This window comes from Harpia harpyja, chromosome 13 (genome assembly GCF_026419915.1).
Source record: "Harpia harpyja isolate bHarHar1 chromosome 13, bHarHar1 primary haplotype, whole genome shotgun sequence".
In the NCBI taxonomy this organism is placed as follows: Eukaryota; Metazoa; Chordata; class Aves; order Accipitriformes; family Accipitridae; genus Harpia; species Harpia harpyja.
In genome coordinates this window covers 25,452,435-25,479,883 of record NC_068952.1, presented here as the reverse complement: position 1 = coordinate 25,479,883, position 27,449 = coordinate 25,452,435, and the positions used below count along the sequence as shown (strand labels likewise).

At 38.7% G+C, this 27,449-nt stretch overlaps 1 protein-coding gene across 9 annotated transcripts in view; it reads left to right on the top strand.

Annotated features, from left to right (window-relative positions):
• Positions 1–27,449, top strand: part of LTBP1 (latent transforming growth factor beta binding protein 1) — a 205,406-nt gene that overhangs the window by 157,879 nt on the left and 20,078 nt on the right. For 8 of the 9 annotated variants that reach the window (XM_052806078.1, XM_052806075.1, XM_052806079.1 and 5 more), the window contains 7 exons: positions 1,435–1,557; positions 5,218–5,343; positions 12,638–12,763; positions 15,032–15,175; positions 22,409–22,591; positions 23,913–23,999; positions 27,050–27,178. In XM_052806078.1, coding sequence (XP_052662038.1) covers positions 1,435–1,557; positions 5,218–5,343; positions 12,638–12,763; positions 15,032–15,175; positions 22,409–22,591; positions 23,913–23,999; positions 27,050–27,178 — 918 coding nt within the window. The remainder of the gene's footprint in view (positions 1–1,434; positions 1,558–5,217; positions 5,344–12,637; positions 12,764–15,031; positions 15,176–22,408; positions 22,592–23,912; positions 24,000–27,049; positions 27,179–27,449) is intronic. The other variant, XM_052806077.1, reaches the window with a different exon arrangement.

Below are 27,449 nucleotides of genomic sequence, written 5' to 3'. Positions count from 1 at the left end.
TGCAGGCCTGAGGCTTGAGGCTGGGAATGTGGTGTATGAACAGCTGTGAGCTAGACCCTGCATGCCCTGACTCTACTGCTGGATCTATGGCTTGGGTGCAGCACTGTGCAAAAGCAGCTTCATGACCAAGCTACTAAGCCTGCAAAATGGCTGTATTGCATTGCATGAACTGCATGAAAAAGTAACCATTAGCACAGCAGGATGCACAGTGTAGTCCCTGTCCTACAAGCCTCCTGTCCACGTGGTTGTTTTGTGAGTAGTCTCCACAGGCACATCTTGTCTGGTGTGACACAGCAGCTATGCTTGGGCTTGCCCGTACCCTGGGGGACAACTGAGTCAGGTCACTTCCGACTCAGGGATCTCTGTGTAGTGGTCTAAACATGTCCAAAAATGCATATTGCAAACTACAACTTTGTATTAGTAGGCAATGTTTGTGTCTGTCTTCTAAATGTACAGCTGCTTGGATTTCTTTTTAGCTACATGTCCTGATTTTGGCTGGGATAGAGTTAATTTTCTTTCTAGTAGCTGGTATAGTGCTGTGTTTTGGATTTAGTATGAGAAGAATGTTGATAACACACTGATGTTTTCAGTTGTTGCTAAGTAATGTTTATACTAAATCAAGGATTTTTCAGCTTCTCATCCCCAGCCAGCAAGAAGGCTGGAGGGGCACTAGAAGCTGTGAGGGGACACAGCCAGGGCAGCTGACCCAAACTGTCCAAAGGGATATTCCATACCATGGGACATCATGCCCAGTATATAAACTGGGGGGAGTTCGCGGGGCGAGGGGGGGTGGATCACTGCTTGGGAACTAACTGGGCATCAGTTGGCGAGTGGTGAGCAACTGCATTGTGCATCACTTGTGTATATTCCAATTCTTTTACTATAATTATTATTACTATTACTATCATTACTATTATTATCATCATCATCATCATCTTTCTTTCTGTCCTATTAAACTGTCTTTATCTCAACCCACGAGTTTTACTTTTTTTCCCAATTCTCTCCCTCATCCCACTGGGTAAGGGAAAAGTGAGTGAGTGGCTGCGTGGTGCTTAGTTGCTGGCTTGGGGTTAACCATGACACTGCATTACTGTAACACCACAGTCACCATTATAGTAGGGTAGAGAGTGGTATAAAGATCTGTTATGATAGCTTTCATGAGAGATGCAGATGGCACGTTAGACGTATTTGCTAGGAGTAAATGACATACAAACTCAAATTTTAAAGCTCTCTAGAAATACAAGAAGTTTGATGATATCGTGAAAGGGAAATTAAAAGGACATCCTAAAGTGTAGTAAACTTGATTTCCACACACGCACACAGTTGTTAAAGGGCATTGTAGCTTCAAGTTGCTACGTTAGTATAAAAGTATCGCTATTAAAAGTTTCATCAGTTTTTACATCATCTAATAATTCAGTTACATTTTTATTTCAGATGTTGATGAATGCCTTCAAGACAGTGATATTTGCCTTGGAGGAAACTGCATGAATACTGATGGGTCTTACAAATGCACCTGTCCAGATGGTTTCCAGCAGATAGCAAATAGGGGATGTCAAGGTATGAAATGGCTATAAAAAATACCTGTATCATTATTATAAATGTGCAAGTTTGTAAGCATAACTCGTGATAGTCACAGATCTTGCTAAGAGAAATTCATTTATCATTTGTAGTACTTTTTTACTCTTCTCATTTTATATTTCTCTCTGTAAATATATGCTGAGAAATTATTTCAAGAGGCTGAAATCTCAGCCTTCATAACTTGAAAGAGAATCTATATTAGAACTAACAGAGATACAGTGCTGCATTTTTGCAGATCCTGGAAACGCTTATTTTGACAGAACCTTCTATGTTTGTGAATCAGTGATATAACAGGAAGAGCAGTATAGTTAGCGTCAGATCACATTAGATAAACGTCTCTCACCTCTAAAACACTTGCAGTGCTTTGTGGAGAATGGGTGGGGAGGAAGAGAATGTGTTATCTGAGGCTGAGTCAGCATTGCCAAACTCAGAAAAATACTTCCCAGGTTTTAGTTCTGAACGATCCCAATTCCATGTTGGCACAACACCCAGGCATGCCTCATGAATCCCATTTGCCATCTGTTTTTTTGAGACAAGAACCATGGTATTAGAGCTGGGAAGTGATCATGTGTTTGTGCTCTAAATGACTGGAGGACCAGGAGACTGGACTTTGCTTTGGCTGCTCTCTTATGCATGTTTTAGACTTGAGCTGAGAGACTGTATTCCAGCTGATCTATGTTGAAGATCTTGTGCAACCAACAGTAAATGCCCTGTAAAAGTTCTGAGTATTCTATGTGACTGCTTTCTAATTCAGAAAATGTTGCATTCAATGTACAGAAGTGCTGTATTAGACATTGCTTTAGCAGATAAAAGAGAATTGATCACAAGCTATAAATCAATGCCGGTTTTGATACCACTCTATTCTCTTCACTCCACTATGTAAAGTAGTAGTGTATAGGCTTCATGTTTTAAATGGATAAATATAACAAAACTGAAAGCAGTTAGGAGCCAACTAAGGGACAGACAGTATTTTTAACAGAAAAATGTGAATGAAAATTGGAAATCATTTCAGGTAAGAGAGCCACACTTGAGAAAGAAGACCAGCAACACTGAAAAATAACAACTTGCTCTGAGGGGAGTGAAACTGCTTGAGAAATAGCCAGATCAATATCAAAACAAATGGAAGAAAGTAGGAGTTGCTAACAATGAATACTGACAAGTTAGAATAGCAAAGAACTAGACACAGCGAAAGAACATAAACGGAGATCTTTGGCTAGCAGAATTAAGTATGGTTAGTCTTTTTTTACTGTGTTGACTACTTGTTGTTAAGCTGTTACAGGATGCAATAGTAGAATCTATATTTGTCAAAGGTGGAAATTGTCAGTATATTTTCTTGCCCTGTATTTGGTACTGGACAAAACTAATCATACTTGTATCGTAAATGATGACTTCTTTAAATTTCAACAGTACCTTCAAAATATTTTAAGCAGCAGCTAAACTGAGACATTTTTAAATGACTGAAAGTTAGTTCTGTCAGAGTTCTGTAATAGCAAGAAAAAACATAAAATTTTTGAGAGAATTTACCTGGAGAGATTAGGGCCATGGTAAAAGATCCAGATAACAGGCCACTAGTGCAGAGGGATCTTGATCATATGGTATACTGGGTATGAGCAAACAATATGTGTTTCAATATATCCAGTTCTATATTGAAGAAGGCATCTCAGTCATGCTTGTAGGATAGTGGACTTCCTTCTGGGACACAGTCACTGAGAAGGATGTAGGGGTCAGAGACAGTCAGCTGAATATGAGCTTCCAGTGCAACCCTGTGGCCAGTAGGACTAATGCACTCCCCAGAAGATTGAAAAATCAGAATATCCAGCATGAGTAAGCAAAGTTTGTTTACCTCTATTTTGCACTGATACAGCTGCTCTTGGCACATTGTTGTACACTGACATTCTGATGCCCACAATGCAAAATGGATGCTCATCAGCTGAGGAGAGTCAGAGATGAACCCAAAAATGCTGATGGCCTGGGGGAGTAAGGATTGAATGTTTTTAAACTGTTTATTTTGTTGAAGAAAAAAATGAGAAGTGACTTGATCATAGGCTTATTATGTTCAAAGGAAACCATAATAGAAAGTAGAGAGCTGTTGAATTAAACTGGCAAATTTATCACAGAATGCAGTGTCTGCATGTTGAATCTGGACTAGACTAGAAATTAGGAACATTCGTTTTGGTAAGGAGCAAAGTTGAAAAAGAGTCCAAAACATTGGAAAGTATGCAGTTTGCTTTTTCAGATGAATTATACTCTATTTCCCTAACATTGTTAATGTTGTTTTCCTATCTTTTAATACATCATTCTACCTTGCATAATCAGCTGGTTTGGTTTCCAGTATTTTTTTGGCAGTTTTAAGAAACTGACAGCTTAGTCTTGAGAATAGCGTGGGTCCTGAGAAGGTACCGTATTGTCCTTGTCATTGCTGATCTCCCACCTTACCCACCTTTCAGAGAGCTTCAGGAAGTATGTCATTGGTCTGCATTGACTATGAATTCAAGAAAACTTTATACATGTAGGCGTTGCATGAAGCACAGTGCACTGACTTTGCCCTGTGCACCTCATACAGATACTACCCTTCCCTGAGCTGCCTCTGTTCTTTCCACATATGTGCCATGACTTCAGGATACTGGCCTGGAAGGTTTACACACAGGACAGAATCAGTTTGTATCTAAAGAAAATTCTATAATGGATGTCATGGGTCTTGAAATGATGGTATTGAAATCATAATTTTCTAGTCCATCAAAATTACTGTCTACTTTGATGCATTTTGTATGGCTGTAACAATGGCCAGAATCTAAGCAACAAAAGACACAGTTAAGAATAAGAAATTCTAGTATCTGTGATGATGGATGAATGAGGCATATGTAAGTTTTGTTTGTAAATTTGTGTTTCATCTCAGCATGGTACTGAAAACTTCTTAATAGGTTTTTGTAAAGGAAAATACAAAAGTGCAATTACAATGTGAATGGTAATTCCTGTGGAAGTGGTACCTCCTTAATGAACGAATGCAGTCCTTAAGTTCTGATGGCAGGTTTTGTTGTTAAGATGAGACATCAGTCAGAAAGAAATGTTTGTTTTTCAGATTCACAACTCTGAAAGGCAGTGTTTGAAAAATGCTTTCTAAGTTTTTAAAAAAAAAAAAGCAATGATGACAGACTTTTATATAGCAACCTTTTGGGACCACTCCCATTCCCCATCAGCAAAAAAGAGCATTTGGCTTTAAATTATATAAAATCAGCCTACTGGGAGAGATGCAGCTCCAGACCTGCTGGTGACACATGGAGCCAGATGCACAAGTTGACCAGCATGCAGCAATCAAAAAGCAGTGAGATGGAGCCATCTGAGAATTCCCCTAACAGAAGACATTTTGGCTAGTATGGAGCTTATACTGATATCTCACCAATCACTCTCATCTGGTCATGCTCATCGCAGAGAGTGATATAGTGAGAGTATGATGCAGCAGAACATACTGATGCCTATGCATAGTTTAAGAATGATCCCAGAAGATTTGGTTACTCTGGAAAATAAGCCCCGTTTATGTAGCTATTTACATAGCTGGTGGAAATAAAAGCTGCTTTTAAGACCTTTTTAACATTAAGGGTTTGAGGATTTGCAAAGCTATTAATGTCTCTGTGTTTTCAGATATCAATGAATGTGAGAGATCTGACCTCTGTTCACCTCATGGGGAGTGTCTCAACACGGATGGTTCTTACCAGTGCATATGTGAGCGGGGCTTTTCTGTGTCTGCAGATGGCCGAACATGTGAAGGTGAGACAAGTTACAATAATGCATTCCCATTGATTTGCTGTTATTAGTTGGGTGAGAAAAGTAGTCAGTTTGGGTCTAATACCCCCAAAACCACTATTAACTCTGCAATCTGCCACCTAAGGGCCTTTTGTTCTTTTTGTCGTAAATGCGTGGAGTGCTATGTTGCTGTTTGAATCATAAGAAGTGCAACAGGAAATGTACAGAATAGGCAACGTAATGGAGTTAATATTTGTTACAACCTGTGTTTTACTTTTCTTGATATTTAATAATTTTGCTATCTTAACATTGGATTATATTTTTTTGAGCAAAAGAAATTAGTTAAAAAGAAGGAATGTTAACCTAACTATGGCAAATGATGGCAAAGGAGGGAATGATATTCTTATGTTAAGATACATGAAACCAGTGGACAACTATAATAATACGAAAACCTATTCACAGATGGGAAATTATTTCTATCTTATAGCAAGGGTGGAAGGAATAAATATATATAAAATGCATGTAAAGTGAGTTTGGAACTCAGGCTTCTGATAAGCTTCAGTGGGTAAGACCTTCCTGCCATAAATATTTAGGGTTATTTAATTTAAAGCTTCTTAGGTGCATTAGCAGCAAGCCTGAGCTGCCTGAATGTTCTCATTGCTGTGTGTGAGACAACAGAACCTTGCTTGTCAAGACTTTTTTTTTTTTTTTTAAAAAGATGCAGATGAAGCATCCATACAACAGAAGTAACTCTAGTGAGAAATTGTAGTAAAATGCTATCTATGATAGAACCTCAGGCATTTTGAAATCGCAGAAACAGAGTAAATGGCAGTAATTAGATGTTTACAGTGCTAAAGCCAGCTTATTCTTTGTAAATGTATGCAGGTATGCTTATACAGGTATTTTTCATACAAGGTTGTAAAAGCTGCTCCAGTAATAACCCTGGTGAGAAACATCAACCAGGAGCCTAGAATTTAGGTGTAACTAGGATTTTTATTTGATTATAGCATGAGAATATATCCTGTTGCTAATGGAATGCACACACTTGCTAGTGATGCTGCTCTCCTGCACTGAATTTAAAATAGGAGACTTGTGCTCAATGATACCAAAAAGATATGTGGCATTGTGTAGTCAGTCAGTGATGCTGACATAAAACAAAAATTTCCCTAACTGGGTGAAGAATGGCCGTTCTTGTGGATGAGAGGACTGTTCAAGACAAGAAGCCTTGTGGGAAAAGTTCAGAAGGGGAAAAAATTATATGGTAGTAGTTTGGCAGGATGCATACAGAGGAAAGCACTGAGCAGGTGATAGCTTGGTGTTAAAACCTATGGGTAGTGGATCTCAAGCATCCAAGAAGCAAGCAAGCTGTTCCCTATCCCAAATTATAGGCCAGTAAATCTGCATGTGATTGGTTTTCATGGGCCAGCTCTTCTCATAGTTCACTTAGAGATAGTAAAAAGTTTCTTCCTTCAGTGGAGGAGGTGTATTGAAACTTCTGTCTAACTGTTGCATTTACTCCCCCTACTTTTACCAGAGGAAAAACAGCATTATAGCATTATTATATGAGCTGGCATATAACCTGCCATATAGTTAGTAATATAACATCTAATGAAATGAAATACACTGCTGGCAAGAATACTGTTATGTTGATGTAAGGGAATACATGCTGTGTATTTAGATATAGCATGACATCAAACACCCTATTGGTGTTTTAATTATTATTGATAACTAAAAAACATCCTGCAGTATTTTTGGTGCTTTTTCCTCTCTAAACATTTACTTTATTTTGTAATCATGGCATAAGTTGAAAGAAACATTCTCTTACTGCCAAGACAAAGGCCTGGTCAAGTAGGCTAGGGAGAGTGAATCTGAGTAACTCCAGTGATTGATGGGCAGGGCAGTATTTTGTGATTTCAAGGAATGGGGATAATTCCAAAGCATGTTCATGGACTCTTTTGGCAGCATGTATACATTTCACCCAGTATTTAGGAAGGATATAGTTAAATATCTTCAATTTCTCTAAAAGAAAAGTAGTAGCAGGTGTTTTGCCTCACTGTTGAGCATAGCTGAAAAAAAAAAAAAAGTGGTCAGGGAAGAATGCAGCCTGCTCTTAGTAGAAACCAAACACTTTATTCCAAACCAAAGTTAGAAGAACACTTATTAACCTTGTGAAATCAAACTCTCTGAAATTAAAAAAGGCAGAACTGAATAGAAACACAACTTAAAAAAAAAAAAGTCTGTGGCATCTAATTTTAGGGGATGTACCAGAAACAAGGAGCCCCTCTGTCTGGATCTCTGACAGTTAATAAAGTAACACAGTTCCCAAGGAAGGGTTACCATTGCATACAATGAAGTACTACAAAGTTAATCTCCATTAGAACAAAAAAGCCAAACTTCTACTAAATAGAAAAAGATGAAATCACAAGATCTTATTTCCAGGATTGTGAGTAGTTTTGGAACTTTTTAATGAAGAATAAAACAACAAGTACAAAACCAGTTGAATGTGCTTCACAAGTAATTGGTGGTGTGTATGGAATACAGATCAGACCTTATATTCAGCACTTGGAAAAGTATTTTAATAACTTGGCAAAGCAAGGGTACTTCTAGTCTTCTGAAGCCACAGCACTCCTCTTCTGCCACTATTAGTTTCTCCATTCTGTCATTTTAATAAAACCAATTCTAGAGTTGAAAAAACTCATTTGAAGGGAGCACTGATGGCGTCGGTTTTGAATATTTATAGTGGTGTCAGCTTCATGTGAAAAGGCAAGACAAACCAAAAGGATCAGAAACAAACGGAACATCTGACATTCCAGGTACTGCAAAAGGATGTGGCTTCCAGCCGCAGGAGCTACTGTTCTTTACACTACGTGCCTCTGTGAATTTACTTCTAGTTAAGTGAGTGAGAGTAACTGTTTATACCATCAGAGAAAGAACCTGAGGAAATTTTGCTGGATTCAGACGCCTCTCTGTACCTGGAGTAGATTTTCCATATCTCCAGACTGGTTTTGTATGAGTTTGACTCGTTTTTTTGAAAAGTCAGAAACAACAACAACATAAAACATTTAAGAACCCCACGTGGTTCAGTCCTGGTATGGAGTTTTTATGGCCATTGGCCAAAGTAAACTGAACAGCTGCAGAGACTGTGTCTTCTTCCAAGGTGTAGACAAACTTTTGTTGTAGTGGTGACATTCCACTGCCGCCTGGCCCCAAACTCAGCAATTTGGCTGCACCACACTCGCTGAACAGGAGGCTCTTGGAGCGCTCCCTAGCTCCCTGTCGAGCTCTCTGGGGTTCCTGTAAAGGTAGCGTTCTGCCCAGTTGGCTGCTAGTCAACTGTGTTGGCAAAAACCCAAGTTAGAGGTTTTCTGATGCTTAAGTCAGTACCCTGCCCCAAGCGCCTCTTCTGTCTCCATGTCCAATCCTGTATGTCTCTCAGTGGCTCCCTCACTTTTCTCTCTCTCTGCTCCAAGCCCTGACCTTCACTGCTTGCCTCAATAGGCACTCCAAAAAAACTTACACATCCCACCAACCAGAGCTCTGCTTCTTCCTTTCCCTTCACTTACTGTCTTGTATCCTGTTCTCCTTTCCTTGTCCACTGAATAGGTCACCCATCTGAGCCTTGCATGGAGCATCCACAGATCATTCTGTGATCAAAGAATAACTTACAAATCTGAACACAAAGATGCTACATTGTCCTTTGTTTAAGATGACTGCATACCTAAGAAGTCTGAAGATCAGGGAAACAAAGACCAGAGCTGTGAACAGTGCATAACTGTTACCTCTGCCACCAAAGACATTTTAAGAGAGTAGATGTTTGCTGTAACTGCACATCACAACCATAATTCCGGCCATCTACAGGGAAGACAAGGCAGCTTTAGGAAAAGGGTATGGCAAATCTAGGACTCCTTTTGGGGCAGAGTATTATCTGTTACGTGGAGTGAATTTTATGCAGTAGACAACTTGATAGCTTCACCAAATCTCTGGTTAAATACTGAAGACAGACAGCTCAGGCTTCTGCCAAACAGATTCAAGTATGCATCTCCAGAGTGTGCCTCTGTGAGCTACCTTCTTGTTTCACAATGAGTAATCACAGACTTCACCAGCCTTCTCAAATTTGCTGATAGAGATGTTTTAGGGCATCAACTACTTCTTATCTGGAGGCTGGCTAGAGAAGTAAGAACAAAAAGGGAGAAACAAGAATCTCTTTCTTACCCACATCATCGCAATGGTGGAATGACCATCCAGCATTATTGCCTCTAAATAGCCAAAGTCTTTATTCAAATATTCATTTTTCTAATTTTCTCATGACAGTGATTTTTATGTATGGGTGTTATGGGCAGCCCTGGAAGTCTCAGAATCAGAGCTCTGTTCCCCTAAGCACTGTACAGAACTGTCCTAGGAAACAGTTCCTCTTCCAGAGACTTTGCCATGTAAGTAGATTTCAGTGAGATTTAAATATCATGCCTGAGATTAAGTATGCCTTCATCTTGTTCAGGTTGGCAGAAAACAGGAACACGCTGTCGAGCGGTATAGGAATGCGCTTGAGTGCACACGTTTTGCCTTTCTTTAGATCGTGGTGATGCTAGATCAAAAGAGTTTTGATTAAAGCAGGCAGCACTGAGTCATGGATTCTAAAACAGGTTGTAATTACAGAGAACTGCTTTAGTCATTGCATAGGCATAGGACATATTAGTTTCATATTTTTAGTTTTTCCCCTTGCTTTGTCTCCATATAGCAAGAGAATTGCTGATTACAAGCCTCAAGCTTTACAGGGTGATTAAAGAAACAAATGCCCTTTCCGGCTGTAAAACAGGAGTCCTTTGAGTGAGCTGTCTAGACAAGGAAAAATATTTGGTGCTTGGACCTTCTCTGCAATTTCCCATACACTGAAAGATCCAGTCATGTTCAGACTGCATACTTTTTAAAAACAAAACTGTCTTCTGTGGCTATATTATATACTAAATCAGGACACTTGCTACAATCACAAGTTTTGTTTCTGCAGCTTTTTAGTCAATGACCTTAGTTTACCTTTGGAGAACCAGCTGCATGATCCATTCCCCTATCTGTTTCCTTTAACATTTAGCTATTAAGTAAGAGAAATACTGTAATTTAGGTAATTTTAAAATCCCCAGTTGTAGTTTCTTCTGTCTAGGCTTTTAACAGAGTAACTGTCCTGTGGCTCAGGAACTTTTTTATTAAACCATAGTTGGCCACTGAAAATACGAACACTGCATTATTGTCTGTTGTCTTAAATTCCTGGGTGTCAATCCACCATTGTTCACTCATTTTGCATTCCTTTTCTTAACTTTTCTTAACATGGTTTTCTGAATCAGAGATAGAGTATTCAGATTTTTTGTCCAGATATGTGAAACTCTGATGATCACATGAGACTAAATGTTAAAATAAGGTATGTTATCCAGGTATAGTGCACAGCAGCAAGAGGGAGGGACCAGACCTCCCTTTTTTTGGGGGGGGGGGGGGGGGTACAATTGTGGTCATTGGGACCACAATTTACTCCATTGGTATAGAAATTGCCAGAGACAGTTTTTTAACCCATTTAAGAGGTTGTGGATAGTCTCTTCTGGCCTTAAAATTCTGATTCTAAAATGTGATTCTAAACCTGTTCAAACCCCAACCACAGCACATAGGAAAAGATGTTTTTTGGGACCCCCAAAAAGCCTCTCCCTGAGGCAGACAGAAGCATGTGTGGATGAATTTGAGCACTTAGGGTAGCAAGAGGGCAGCACAACAGGTAACCTGTGTGGGTGGTAATGACATGCTGCTCAAATTTGGATAGCTTGGGGAGCTGTGACCATGAGGTTCAAAGACCAAAAATTCCTTTTCAGCTGAGTGTAAGAAAATCTAAAAGTAATAATGTCCTTGCTTGGTGAGCACTGTCAGGAGAAGAATGAAGTGCATCTTTGCTGACTTTTCTAGGCCTTTGTTTGACACAGCTGTGAAGAGCTGTAGGAGTAGACAGGACTACGTTTGAGCCCTACTCTCTCCTTTCAGAAAAACACCAAGCAGCAGTGCTGCTCACCTGTTCAAAGCAGCCCTCTGTGGCAACATAGGATTCAGTCCCACCAGCTCTTTAGTTCAGTGAGTGCCTAAGGCCTTCACTGGAGGTAGAATGATGGTAGGCTCCATCACATGAAGGTCTACTCTAATGTGCAGAATTAATGATAGTAGATAGTACCCAGATAAATCAAAAGTGAATCACTTTATTCACCATTTAGAATGTAATTACCCCTGAGGCACAGTGCAGAAGGTAATTCCAAGCAGACAGCAACCTTACTTAACAGTCATAATGGTTTCTAGGAAAGAAATATAGCAATAATTTCTCTGCTTCAAACTGCAGAGGAATTTAGAAGGCAGAAGGTACTAATCCTAGTATCCTAGCAAGTTCTCAGTTTCAGTTAACGTTCTTCCTCCTGAAAAACACACCATGACATCTTTAATGACCACAGGTGGTCAGGGCCTTGGGTTTAGGTCTTTCTTTGAGTGAAGATAAAAATAATACATTCCTAGCCCTTGTAATACACTTACAAAAATAAACTATGTTCTGCCACAAGCAGCTCTGCTTCATTATAGTTGGATGGGCAGCTGAGTCAAAGAACAGACTTGCTCATGCAAGTGACTCTTACTTGTAAGGCCAGTAAACCACAAACGGGAACTACAAATGACAGGGCCAGTACAGAAAGCATGCAGGCATTGTAATTACTTTGCCTACTTGAGTAAGATTATTCGTATGTGTAAATTTACAGGATTAAAGCCAGAAGGCTCACTTCACAGATATTTACCACTTACACGTGCACCATGAAATTATCTTCTGTGCTGAGAGCCAGAATGAGATCCGTGCAGCACTTCTGCACAATGGATGCAACCATACCCTTGAACTCTTCTTGTAGGCACAGCGGGTTCAGTTTCACACATGTTTTTGACTGTATAGCGCTAAACTGGCAGAATCTGTCAGTCAGTCAGAGAGATAGTCATATTTAAACTATGTCTTACTCTGTGGTACGTAGCATCATGCCATGATTGGCAGGTTTGGTGAAACAGATAGGAAACAGTTGACCAAAACCGTTGTCTGACATAAGGTATTTCCTGCAAAGTTAACACTGAAACAATTTCTTAAATCGTACATGTGCTTACATGAAATGTTTGTGTCTTGTCCTTTGTATTTTCCTTCCCAATGTACAGAGGGACATCGCTGCATCCGTTTGCAAAAATGGCCTGTCTGTTGTTTTTCCGCACTCTTCGTGAATGTCTGCCTTTGACTGTCGCAAGGCCTGTCTGATGTTAAAATTCTTCCTTGCAGATGTTGATGAATGTGCGAATGGCACAATATGTGGCAGTCATGGATTCTGTGAAAATATGGATGGCTCCTACCGCTGCCTTTGTTACCAAGGGTATCAGGACGTGCAGGATGGGCAAGGGTGTACGGGTGAGTTCTTAGGTGCAAGTAGTCATTCCTGCAAGGTACTAGTGAGCAAAAAGCGGCATATAAGCAAAACACGTTTTCACAAAAACATTTTTGTTTTCCGTCATTTTTTGTTAAAGTTGGACCACTTACTAGTAAAATAAGGTTGAGCTGTGCTTTACTCACTGAACTTTGTGCCAGATGGGAACTTAACTGTGTATCCATTTAATGAGAACCTGTTATTAGGATTGAATGGAAACCAACAGCAAATAAGCTAAGCCACTCATTTTATCTCTTTAAGAAAAACCCAGAAAACCCACTATTTCTGCACGTCAGGACCATTCACAAATATAAATCATAATAGATTGAATTTCATACTTTAGCCTATTTAAATGCAACATCTGTTTAGTCTCTTAGCTGAATAACCAGAACTCTGTACTACCCCCTACAGGAAATAACATCTGGCATGTGGTACAGCCAGTCTGAATTAGATGGCACACCTCCCAACGCACATCGTATTTGAACAGATTTTAACATTGGCTTTGAGCTCCAGGAAAGACACCTATCACCATGAAAAGATGTGAGATTTTGTAGATGTGTAAATACTGCACGTTTCTCTTGTGAGTAATAGCTTTCCAGATCTGTTGTTAATAGTGATGGTTGGACCATCTGAGGCAGCACAAGTTTCTAATATAAAATTAATACCAGATCAAGGAAAGGTATTCATTAAGCAATATCTTCAAACCAGACTCAGGATGAAACACATTTACTAGGAACAGAGACCTAAATGGAATACCAAACAGAGAGGAGGAGTTAGAAGCTTTACAGAAGTGTTTGTATGTGTTTTCTAATATATTAAACAGTTTTATTACAAAATTCTTTATGCCATTTGGCACTTATGTTGCAACATACCAATGTATATTTTTGCATACAGTGACTTTTCATGGATTAAAACAAATGAAGCAAAGAAAGAACAAAAAAAAAAGGAAAGCAAAAGCTGGTGTGAAACTAAATTTAATTTTGAGTTGCCAGTGAAGTGATTCTGCACCATAAAATAATGTCTTAGGTTTTTTTCTTGTATACACTATATAAAATACTCTTAGAAATTTTGATGCCAGTTATCTACCAAAACAATTTTAGGAAAAGGTAAGTCTCTTTAGTTCCTGGCCAGGCAACGTTCCCCAAAGACGACTTGTTCCTTATGACAGGAATCCAGCAAAAAGATAAAGAAAAATCTAAGTACATTTTAAAATTGCTGAGCAAACCATAAGTTAAAATGCATATTTATATAAAAAATACACAAAAATCAACATTTGGTCATATGACTAGACTTTCATTCTTGCTGGGTAAGAGGTAGAAAGGCTGAACATTGCCTCACAACTTATACTTTAGACCATGCTTAATTACAGAAATTTCTGAATTGTGATACACAAATTACAATTTTCAGATTCTGTCATTAGTAGACAAAGTAGATTTTCAAACGTAAACTTTAGCAACTGAAAAGAGAGTAAAGTTAAGTGACCCTGACAGTATTTGGCAACCCTTGTTTAAACAGCAGACAACTCTCCCATCAATCAAAAAAGCATTTCAGGGTAGACTAGTTAGCAGGTTTATGGAATCCAAGTTAAAAATACGTGGGGTTTTTGGGGGAGAGGAAATTTGCAGTGTTCGGCAGGGGCTCCCTGGGTGACCTGGGTGTAACCCTTGTGGGTTCCAGAGCAGCCTGTGAGGCCATGCACACAAGAGGCACATGGTGGCAGTGGGGCTGGGGAATTCACTGTTCAGTAGATGTTCATGAGGAAAATGGGACTTTGAGGAGAAAAGGGAATTCTCTTTTCATAGTGCAGTCTGAATCACATGGAAACCTACTCATTTTGCTCCTTGAGTTCAGTGGAAGTTTGATAATGAAGAAAGTTAAGAAAACAACTGAAATGAGTCTGAATCTTAAATCCCAAGAAAAGGGTACAAAGAAAAGCAAGTATTTAAAAATGCAAAAGAACCCCCCCCCCCCAAAAAAAAAAACCAAATAAAAGAAGGCCAGTGTTCTGGTCTACAAGCAGCACCTAATCAGCACCAATAGTCTATAAACTGTACTGTGGCTTTCAGGGGCCTTTATTTCAAAGGACTGACTACTTGTTTATGAATCTACTTAGGTTATCAGTGAGTTTTTAATCCTTCCCCAGAGATGGTATCTGTAATCTGGCAGACAATATTGGCACAGATACAGCAGATAAAAGAACAAACTGTCAGTAATGGGTCTGAATTGATTTATGTTTTGGATTTTTTCCCCAGATGTGAATGAATGTGAAATGCTGAGTGGAGTATGTGGCGAAGCCCTCTGTGAGAATGTCGATGGTACTTTCCTGTGCCTCTGCTCTGATGAGAACCAGGAGTATGATCCGATGACCGGACAGTGTCGCTTCCGTACCTCACCAGGTAAAATGCTAGTGGATTTGTGCATGCTTGGCATGATTTCCACTGCATATGTAACCAATGGAAAAGTAAAGTTGGTTTAAATGCTGGTGTTGCTTTAACTACAGCAGAAAAATTTAAAACTTTGTCTCCTTGAAAGCGTGTGCATGAAAAGAGGCATTTCTAGGATGTAATATGTTATCAGTGAATCATTAGCAGAAATACCTAAATTTTATACATCATCAGACTTGGCAGTAATAATGAACAGTTACAGCAGTTGAGAGTAAACAATCTCTTGTTTACTGTACTGTAACAATGAAATGTGATATGGAATCAAGTCTATGGCCTGAGTGATTTTATTTTTTGTTCAAATTTTTACAAACATCCACTAGTACACTTGGACAATGTTTAAGGGAGCATATGATTAAAAACAAACCTAGTACTAACATAAATCCTTAGAAAAGGTAGTTGGGAAAGCAAAAAACCAAAACACTGAATTGTTGTCAAGTCTCTTTTAGTGCCTTTTTGAGTGCCCTTGCCTGTTTTACTCCATCTTTTGTCCTGTTTTTCCTAGTAGTCACTAGGAAACCTAGTAGGTGTTTTGGGTGTTGCAAATACTACTGGAAATATGCTAATTAAAAATGAGTTTACAACTCTTAAAGTTGTCTCCACATTTCTACACTGATCAGTTTGGAGAAAGGAACAAGCCCACAATAAGGAACAACAGAGTACAAGAAATGAAGGGATTTAGTTGCACAGCTTTTTTCCCCCTCCAGAATGCAAATCTTGGTATTTTTCTTATTTTGTTCTACCACTGCAGGCTGATCTAGCTTCTGGAAAGCTTTAGAATAACTGGCTGTAGTGCCAGGATGCAGACTCTAGAGCTTACAAGGCTGTGGCTATTTTCTCCTATCACTCATGGTCTTTCAGACTTGTAAACAAGGTCAAAATATCTGTGATCTAATTGCAACAACTTTTTAGATCACTGAATGTAGTACTCAGCAGCACTCAAGAAGTTGCCTGTGAAGTATCATTAACAGCTGATTGACAAACTGAAACCTTTGCAAAATCTTGTGAGAAAGATTCAGGCTTATGGGAGCTTGTTTTCTGATGGAGGAATGAAAAAAAGTAAGATGGCTGAGGAAGCAGAGCAATGCCCAGTGGTACTGCCTCCGTTCCTGTTTGCAAGGAAAAATACTGCAGTGCCTTTCCACCGTAAAGCAGATTAGCTTAAATACCCGCTGATGATAACTGAAGTAGCAGCATTTAAAATTCTTCCATGAATTTATGGAAGAAGAGTGTTTAAATTATATTACCAAGATTTGCAGGAGATGTGAATGCCATCTTCGTTTTGGTACTGTGAGGAGGTAGTACTTGGGAGAATTCAGCTACTTGTCAAACAAAACCAAAGCTAAAGAAATTAGCAGAGGACCTGAGCCCATTTAAAAAGAAGTCCAGGGAGCATTCAAGGACATACCCAAACATTACTGTGGGGAGGGAGGAGGTGAAAAACCCAGTGTGACTGATTGTACTGTCAACAGATTAGTACTCTACTGTCAGTACTAACTCCATTTTGTTGTCACTGGTGAATATAGCTTTACTGTGATCAGTTTGGAAAGAAGCTATTCTTCCTTCCCCTCCAGCCTTCATCAGGCCCTAACAAAACATGCGTGCTTCACCTTTGTCTCTTCTCTGATAAGGTCATCAAGGAGGAAGATCTCACATAGGAGACCAGAAGACATGCAAATTAGGACCCAGTGAGATGTACTTTACACCATATGCTCTTGAACTAGAATAAGGAAAAGTGGCAGTACTAGGAACAGAGATCTTACTATTTATTCTCTTACTTTTCTTCTAAAGTAAGAGGAAAGTACTGTTGTTAGTTCTTCTTAAAAAGGAATCTTGCTTTCCTGTATATCCTGCAGTCTTGCTGGTTTTTTTTTCCTCTTATCAGTTGGCTTCTGTTTCTCAAGACCTCAAAGGCTGACCAGTCAAGTGGTGACACTGCCCCATGTACCTCTGGATTTGACATTTCAGGAGCTGACAATACACGCTTCATTCTTCTACATCTGCTTACTTTGCTTGTTCCGATTTTCTTCTGGGAACCAATGGGTGACCCTTGTGTAGCTGTCAACTGAACTGAAGAGGGAACAGAACCAGTCTTTTCCTCCCCATTTGTAAGTGGCATAAGCCCCATGTGCTCACTGTAGGATGAGCAAATAACAGCTATGTTGGTTTGCCCAACGATGAGTACTTCAGCATCCCCCGAGACCAGCTGCAGTATGATCATATAGGAATAGCATGCTATCTGCCTGCAAAGAGCAATGGAATAGCCACACACCCTCTGGCTTTGACAAGCCACATACTCAAGTCAGGCACGCTGCTTTGAGAGCTCCTACAGTACATGTGGACATCATCTGTCAGCATTAGCTTGCATCATGCCTATGTTCAGAAAGGAAGAATTTAATCTGCATTATTCTGTTGCAGATCTCTGTCGTTCAATGTGGTATACTCAGCTTTTGCTTATTTCTCATTTTGTATTTTTGTGCATAAAGAAATGTTTGTCCACCTCATATCAAGTGCAAATAGGTGAAGATTGTTCAAATGTTACTTTAATTTGGGAACTTTTTTGCATGTGGTTAAAGGCTGTTAGCTTTGTGGAATGCTATGTGTTCACACTTTACTTGAAATTAGGGCTCTCGAGGCTTCCTTCTATTTAGATTTCACTTGGTGGAAATTCATCTATTGTTGGCTATGTCCTGAAACAATCCTCTCAGTGTATGTATCAGGAATTCTAGCCCATATTGTCACATTCCAGTAACAAACCCCAAAAACTTAGTTGTGCAAGGTTTGATTGTCTTATTTGCCTCCTCTCTCCCCTGCCGTTCACAAAATGTAGCAAATGTTTCAGAAGGAAGAAAAGATAAAGGAGGAAAGAACTCTCTTTTGTATTAGATGAAACTTTGCTGTTACACATCTTTGTGCCTAAGAGATAAAAAATGCCTGGTTTCGGTTCAAGTCTTCTCATTTATTCTTTTAACAAGATATATAAAGCCATTTATGATTAATTTCTAGCAAGTACCAAGCTGAATGTGGTTTGTGTAATAATCGGTATTAGCATGGTTTTAATTGTTTCTACATAAGAAAAAATGCATGTTCTAATATGTATCTAAATTATTAATATAATATTAATATATCTCATTGCATTGAATCCAGAAGCTATAAAGGGTAGTATATATTTGAGGATTATAATAGGTATGATTTAAAATGAGAATTGCAAACAAGTGTGTGTAAACATAAGCATATCAGCAGGAATATGGCTTACATATACAAAGGTCAGTAAGATCACTAGTTTGGGTTACAGCTCAGCCAAGGAAAAGAATTCCAGTGAGAGAACTCCACTAAGGTACCAGGGCCCACGTAGGTACCTACAGCTAATTTAGATGTTGCTTTCTTCTGGTTACGTGAAATGTGACCAGTTATTTATGGCAAGATATTTAACAGTATTTACTAGGATTTGTAAGTAAAAATCACAATTTTGGTGTTCAAACATGAGTCCCTCCTAGACTGATTTGTATTAAAACAAAATCAATCCCCCCTGCATCTAACTAACCACCAGCACAAAAAAATTTGAGGCTGTCAAGTAACAGTTTATAAATCTGATCCAAAAGCTTCCTCAAGGCTAGAAATTTGGTGCCCGAGTACAAATTCTAAATTTCCTAAACCTTAAGGGCTTTCTAAATGTTAAGACTTTAAAGGAAACTCTTCATATTTGTGGGCTGGGTTTTTTTATGGCACTATGTGAATGGTTTTCTAAGGTAAATAATGATCTGAATTTCAGTCACCTATGAACATAGTCTTAGATATAATTTTTAAATGTGCATCACTTGCACTAATCCCTGAATTATACATATGCATGTATATGCGTATACACTGCACACACACGTTAGGTGTTGTAGCTTGCCACATGCGGAGCCAACTGAGAAATCTAAACAAGTACACCCTGACGATAGGCACACACCAGTCTATTTTTACTGTCTTTTGGAAAATCAGGGTCTGAAAGTGTGTGTTACTTAAGCTGTTTGCTCAGTCATCAGTGTCTTTGCTGAGGTTTTAGAAATCATGAACTTATAATGATGATTTTTCACTTTAGCAACCACCTTACTGATTCTACCTGTGGATAAGAGGTGTTGGTACATAGTTGCAGTATTTAAGATCCCATCAGTTCTATATGTTCTGTTTTTTTCAGATCACAGTTGTTAACAGGCTGCTATTTAGGCAAATATTTAACTGTATGCTGAAGTCTAAGCATATGCTAATATCCTGATTATCCACTGAATCCTATGTTACTAATGCACATTTTTGCTTCAAACACATTCTGAAGCATATTGTTGGATCAAGGTTATCCTAAGGTATATAAATCTATTTCTAATAAATACTTCAGTTCAATCTAGCAGCAACTATACAGAATCTCTGTTACAGGCTGTTAATAGAACAGTCATCAACAACCTGATAAAATTATGTTCCTTTACCAGCGTGCCTTAGTAGAGAGATATTTTACATTTTCTAATATCAAAAAACCTGAAACAACAATGATATGAAAAAATAAGTATCCATTCCCTATCATATTTTGTCAACATACCTAATGAAACCGCTTTCAAAAACAACCTGTTTACTAAATGGTTAATAATGTATGAGAGAGAAATTATAAGCTTGTAGACTCAGACTGGTCTTGGTTAAAAAAAAAATAATGAAAGATTTGTGTCTCATTTGCTCCCCAAACATTCATGACGCCTGCTTGACTAACCCTCAGTCACAGCTGTGTAAACAACAGACTTTTAAGCTGCTGAACAGATAATGGGAGGAGAAACCAACACATCAATCATATGTAAAATGGGAATAAACAATGACATGATGAGACTGTCTCCTCTTCTTTGTGGGGCAGCTTCTGGTGTTCTTTCTCTGGCAAACAGCATGAAAACTGCTATGCTTTTTCTCCTGTTGAAGATTTGGCTTTGATTCAGTTAGATGGCAAATGGCCAAGGAAAATGTATAATTTGGTGGGTAAAGTACTGCTCTCTCACCTTGGAACAACAGATTTAGTTCAGCTGCGTTTCTATGACACATGATAGTCTTAATGCAGTTCCTATTGGATAGCTGCTGATACCAAAAAACCACCGCACTTTATGAAATTCAGCACATTATGGAAAATTGTAATTATCTGATGAGGGGAGACCACAGGCTAACCTAACAAAGATGAAATAAGCACTCAGCTGGGTGTTTCCTTTAATGTACAACTTAGTTATATTGGCAAAACAGCAAAGGAAAGTTTGCCTTGTAGGTGGCAACATTGTACTGAATTTGAACAGAGGTGTCTGCCAGCCCCTCAACCTCTCAAAACAGAAACAGTCACTTTTCTGAGGAAAATAGAAATAAATCCAATTGTCTGTTTTGAATTAGAAGCCAAAAGAACTATTACATGTGTTCGTACTATTGAAGTGCAATAATTAGGCAATCTATACTGGCATTTTTAAACCCGCTTTTCTCAAAACAGATCTAGTATTTGCATGCCCAGTAAAGTTGCCTTGCCCCACCTGCTTGGGGGAATGTGGGTGGGCTGGGATAACAGGCTCAAGGTAACAAGAGCTGGAGTTCATTTCATTCCTTCAGCATTTGTTGGACAATCACTATCTTCAAGCTCGCACCTCACAGCCATTATTTTTTAAGTCGATGGGGTTAGAAGAAAATCCATCCTATAACTGGCATAAAGAGGCTGAGCTTGACCTCCAAGAGACAAACAGAGGCGGACAGATGAGGTGGTCAAGTGAACTTGGCTCTCCTAGGTCTACCAATACTTGTAAGTGGGCCAGCCTTAAGCTCTTTTTGAAAAGCACTGCACGGCAAACAAAGGTAGTTTATATGCCACAACTCTTCAGGTCTTACTAATCTTCTAGCATTTTGAAATGCACTGTCACTCAGGTATAAAATGAGGTTTTGATTCCCGCCCGGACACATGCGTTACTTGAGAAATGTTTCATGCTTGGCACATTATACGAGAGCCTAAGTAGAAATGAATGAAAACTCAAACAATGGAAAATCAGCCAACAAGCAATAATTTTTAGTAGTTTTTTGTGAATTAAACATTTGTTAAGTGCTAAGCATAAAGAATTTCCCAAGATAAAAAGGAAATGAACTAGTCACCTTGAGATTTATCTATCTTAAGTTCCTGAACAGTTTTGGGTTTGATTAATAATGTTAGCATTTGTAATTTTAGAATTTGGTTACTTTATGGATGGCCTATGAAAAGCTTTTCATATTGATTGTGTGAATAAAAATTTTATGTGATAGTTCCCACTTCTGAGCTCCTGATGAGAATTTTTGTGGAAGTGCAAGGTTAGATAGACAGAGTTCTGCAAACATAGAAGCTTTAACTAGGTATTTCTTTTCAAATTTGCTTCTTGGTGTAGTTTAGGAGTGCCTTGCTTTAGAAAGGTCTTTGACTATTAATAGGGGGGGTTATTGGGTCTATGGGAGAGACTATTTTGCCTCCAGTCCTTACAAATGTTGTGAGAGGACCCACTCAACTGCTAAAGGCAGAAAATCTGACTTCTTGGTTGGATGCCTATTTTAAAGTAAAGCCTATTTTAAAGTAAAGGACAGAGTCAGTTAACTTGACATCTGCATTGTATTCCTCTGCTTAATGTGGAGTCAGTCAGTTACTTTTGCAAAAATCATAAAGGGCCTTGTATTCAAGTGTGGAAGATGCTTCTTTTCCAGTGAAATTAAAAGGGGCTGGAAATGTTCATTCTTTTGAAAATCGGGCCTTTTCAGTTTGTGCCTTAGCTCCTTTTTCTGTAAAATGAGGTTGTAATGTTCACTCACCTCTATGAAGAGCTTCCAGATTCATACATGAAAAGCACTATGTCAGTAGTTGGGCATGGTAGGTAGATAGCAGAGCATGAGAGCAGATAGCTCATGCATTGCTTAAAAACGAAAGAAGTGCAAATGTGAAGAATCCCTTTGTGGCCAAGCTGTAGAACAGATCTGAAAAAGTCAAAGGAAGGTTATCAACTTCCATCATTCTTCCTAAGAACAAAAAAGTTAAACCAAGATTTGTATGTAACCATTTTCTTCCCTGCTTGACAATGCTGCTCTTCACTGTGGTGAAACTGAGGTACTGTGGCTCTTCTGATTCTCCTGTAAAACTGATTCATTTCACATGTAATCTTATGTGGTTTGTTTTCTTTTCACCTTTAGAATTACCAATAGAGGCCGATCAATATGAAGATGGAAAGAAGGAGTGCTACTACAATCTGAATGATGCTAATTTCTGTGACAATGTGCTTACATCCAATGTAACCAAACAAGAATGCTGCTGTACCTTGGGTGCTGGCTGGGGTGATAACTGTGAAATCTTCCCATGCCCTGTCTTTGGAACTGGTAAGAGGAGGCCTTCTGTCCCTTTGCAAACTTTTGAAGCATTGTGTTTATGTTAACAGTAGCATGCTTTGCCTTCAGAGAAGGCTTGCCCATTAAATCCCATATTCTGTAGTATTTAGTCATGACTTAATCATGGGAGACTTCCATGGAGGAAAAATTAATAGGAATAATTCATACCTGGTGTAAATCCATTGGCTTCACTGCAGTTACCCTAAGGATAAAAACAGCCTGTTACTGAACAGCATTATCTCCAACTGATTTTAAACAAAGATGGATTCTCACAGAAGCTTTTTCCAGATGCTATGGTAACACATTAGATTTTTCCCACAAGCTGGAAAACAAAGATAAGCATTACAGTGTTTTTGAGTCTGCAGCTATTATTTGTAATATTTCTACAGCACTACAAATTACTGATATATATTATGACATTATTATTACATTTTGCTACTTACTGAACAATTCAGTTAATCATGTTGTCTGCAGACCATTGTTTAACCTCTAAATATCGAATTAGAAAAACATAGCCATATGATATTTGTCACAAATATTGAAAACAGTACTTGAAACATAAACAGTGATGGCTGAAATTCAGAATCCAGCTGGAAAAAATCACGTAAGAGAGAACATGTGTAAACTTTTCGAGATTGAATACTAAAGATTACTTTTCACGCAAATGTATCATCATCTTTAATTCCTGTGTTAATTATACTTTAGAATCAGTGAAACTGAAATGAAATGTGCTACAAAAAGAGCCTCTCTGCTTGGATGGGTTTATTTGATTCTGCATAGTCTCCAAGACACTTCAAATAATTTCTCTCTGTAATCCACACCATGTTCTCCTGTTGCAGTCAATTAGTGTTTTTCCTGTATAAGGTCTGAAGAATGTGGACAGGGGGTTGTATCTCAGTTGGGGTATGACTAGATTGCAGCTTGCAGTATAGCTCAGAGAGGCCCATGCTAGCTTTAATTAAGATAATTTGGCTACTGGTATTGTTATAACTGCACTGCACCATGAAACCCAGTAAGGACTACATTCTCCTGCCAAGGAGCAAGAGAAATTAGTTTGCATAGAGCCCTGTGATGCTGTGGGTACCCTAGCGAGGTTTTGCAAAGCTAGGTCTGCAAACTGAGAGCAGGGGAAAGTCAGGCTGTAGCGTTAGCATCCCCCATTCAGCTAAAGATGTGCATGATTGCCTGATAGATGTGAATAAGGCAAAACGTCACCTCAGATTTCTCAAAATACCCTGAAACAAATATGTAACATACGTATGTGAGTAACTTTTTCTTAATGGCAAAATTTTTTGTTTTCTCTCTCTCCTAGCTGAATTTACTGATTTGTGTCCTGAAGGAAAAGGTTTCATTCCCTCTGGAGAATCATCTTATGGGCTTCTTGCTCAGAATTACAAAGGTCAGTACTGACTTGTATTAAGTTTAATTATTTCAGAAGTTCTGGTAGTTGACTGACTAGAAATGTGAGCCAGCAATGTAAACTTCAGATTTTATTAGGTGACAAAACCAGCTTGTGATATGAAACATTACTGAAAATCATCATTTGACAGATTGTTAAGAATGTCAATTATACAGTCTCTGTAATATTCTGTTTTAATTTATACTAAGTGCTATATACTATGACAGTAGGTGCTGAGACCACAAACCTCAAATACTCATTTACATATGAAATACAAAGCCACCTTAGATTTGTAAATAAAAGTATGGGGTGTTGGGAGAGAGAAGAAAAGTTCTGTTAAACATTAGACCCTACAAGTGAGAATGAATATAAAAACTGAAGAGAATTCAGCAATGATATTTTCATTACAGAACTTCATGGAATAACTATTGAACAAAAGACTGTACAGAACTATGAGTGATAGAAGGAGTTGGTGGGTGTGGGCAGGAGGGAGTTGGCATCACTAAAGGAAGAGTGACATCAGCAAAATTCCTTTTCAAGTTTAAGAAGTAGCCATCAATATTAATAATTTGTGAGATTCATTTTCCTTGGCGTAAACAGACTGTATTTGTGTTAGCTAAAATGAAGTCAACATATTATCTTTGGGTTACATAGCAGCTACAGGATCTTTAGAAAAGCACGCATTTTATATATTTGTTCCTATTGGAATTGCCGTTTTACAAATCAAGAGCTAAAGGTAGAAAGTACTGTGTGTATCACATAAAAATGCAGTAAAATTTACTTTTTTTAAAGACCTTAATAGAGGCATAGTATCACATGGTTGATAGATAAGCATTTGTCAGAGTTGCTTCTAGCTAAATCACTAATCTGTCAGACCTGATTCTGAGAGATGACAAAAATTGGTGGGACTTGAAAGATTTTGGGTTTTTTTCCCAACGATTGTTATGTGTACCTTTCTCAAACTATCCTTCCTCACTAAGTAGGATACTACTAGGTCGGTTTTCCTGTCGAGTTAGTGAGTAGACCATGGTTCAGTTCAGTTCTCTGTTCTGCTAATATTTTTTTGTGTTACCCTCAGCAGGTGTTTCTTTGCACATGTAAAGTGCATGGGACATGGAAAAGATACTAAAGGTTACAAGGCGCTAATACCCAGATTTGTTCAAACTAATGTGGGCATAAGACCTCCACTCTCTGGAGGTGTTGCTTTGTCCACCAACTTGGAGTAAAGAACAAAGTGCCATGGGATGAATCCAGATCTCAGACTGATGGTAGCAGGGACCAGTGTTGGACAGCTGACAATTTACATCAAGACAAGTCAGTACTGTCACAGAGCTCATCTTAAAGGACCTAATATGTCCTGAGAGTATTTTTGTTCAGGGATTGTTTAAAAGTGTTGTTTATCTTTGCAATGTAGATTTGGGACATGCAGTGTGTACAGTATGTCCAAATATGTCTCAGAGAAAATCTGCATTGTTTCTGTTGTGCTACCTCAGGGTTGATAACATCTCTAGCTGCCATAAATATTGAAGTGTGGAAATAGTTAATCTGGAAATATCTTCCACAAATCTTTGCCATAATAGGACTTTTTCTGTTTTCAGTAAGTGTATTTTGTAATAACCTTAGGAATAGCACAAAGGACAAGCAATAAGTAAGTACTTTTAGTAACTGTTACATTAACTCATATGTTCCTGTTGCTTTTGTCCACAAGCTTCTGCTTGTAGGAGCAACTCCTATTTTCTCAGTTGGAATTATCTGTCAGAAGTGAATATACTCAGCTAGCCTTCCTTGACTCTCCTCCCAGGCTTTCCTATTTTTCCCCAGACACAAATCCACATTCCATAGGAAAAAGACAGAGGTGTACATGACATTTCTTACTAATCTTTGCATTGTTCTTGCTGCTAAACAGTCAAACTTAAAATATTTAATGTTTGAAGCCACTTAGTGGCTGGAAGAGTGGCTGTAAAAATAGCTTTATAGCACTTTCAGTTCTTCTGGATAAAGTAAGCTTTTGAATAATTCACCTTTAAAACTGCTGTACAGCTGGAAGTGACAGCTTTTGGCTAAAATCTGTGTTGCCCCAGAGTAAATGGGGAGTAAATCTATAGAAGACAGTGGATTAAGACAATTGGTATTGAGAGAATCACCTACTTTACATTGTGCTTTTTATTGCCATTTTTAATACCAGCCTAGCTTTAACAGACTATTCTAGGTAGGTCAAGCAAATTAAAAGTAGGTTGGAAAAAAGAAGTGAAGGGAATTCCAACAGTAACAAATACATAAATACAAGACTGGGAAAAAATATGTACAACTGTGAAAAGCTATATATGAGCTAGCATATACTTTCCATGAAACCTCCCTGAAAACATTTAGCCTCATTTGAAAGTGTGGTAGATTCTTTGTCAGCTGTCACTAGGTCTGTAGTAGTTGCAGCCTTATATTTAGCAACAGACACAATTGTTCCTGCGTAGTAGGAAGTCTCTACAGAAACTGTGTATATAGCTTTGAAAAAAAGTCACTAGCAGTGCGGATATGAAGATTCCCTACCATGCACAGCAGAGTCACCAAACTGTATGGAGAGAGCAAAGCAATCACAAAGTCCACCCATAAGCATAACTGCTTAGTTAGTTTTGTAATTAGATGGTGTGATTAAATTAGATCCATGGTGGGAATCCCTTGGATAAAGTAAATTCTACTGGAAAATACAGGCCATATTCTTCATCTGGTTTGCTTGGAGCTGAGAGCAATGTGATACCAAAGGAAAGAAAGGGGAGCTGCAGATTCTTCCAGTCTCTGTGTGCCACAGGACTTATTCTGACAAGGGAAAGGGAAAGTCATGGTCCACCAGTATTCCCCCTCCCATTCTGGCTACGAGCACACTGTAGCCTCTTCCACACCAGGTTTTTGTTCCTGTGGATATCTGTGCTCCTGGGGCCCTCTGTTTAAAGTGAAGTTTGCTTGAACAGAGAAGTGTATAGACTTTATTCCATCTTCCTCCCCTGCGTGGCCTCATAATAATTATGGTACCACAACCTTTGATGTTTTCTCCCCAGATGCTGATGAATGCCAACTCTTTGGACAAGAAATCTGTAAAAATGGCTTCTGTTTGAATACACAGCCAGGTTACGAGTGCTACTGCAAACAAGGCACATACTATGACCCTGTTAAGCTCCAGTGCTTTGGTAAGTTTATTTAAAGTGGTCTTGTCATTATAATGGTATGCAGATGGGCAAAACAAGCAGACTCATATGGCAGGATTCCCATCAGAACTGCGGTATTCCCAGCAAGGGGAGGAACACTGGGCCTCTGAACTCCTGTAGCAGCTTTTTAAGAGGCATTGGATCAGTTCCCTTCCCTTCTGCTTGGCTGGGCAGCAATTCTGGCTGACATGGCGATGGCATGTAGAGCAGGGTTTGCTTTATTTGCTTCCTTTTTCAGCAAATTGCTCCCAGG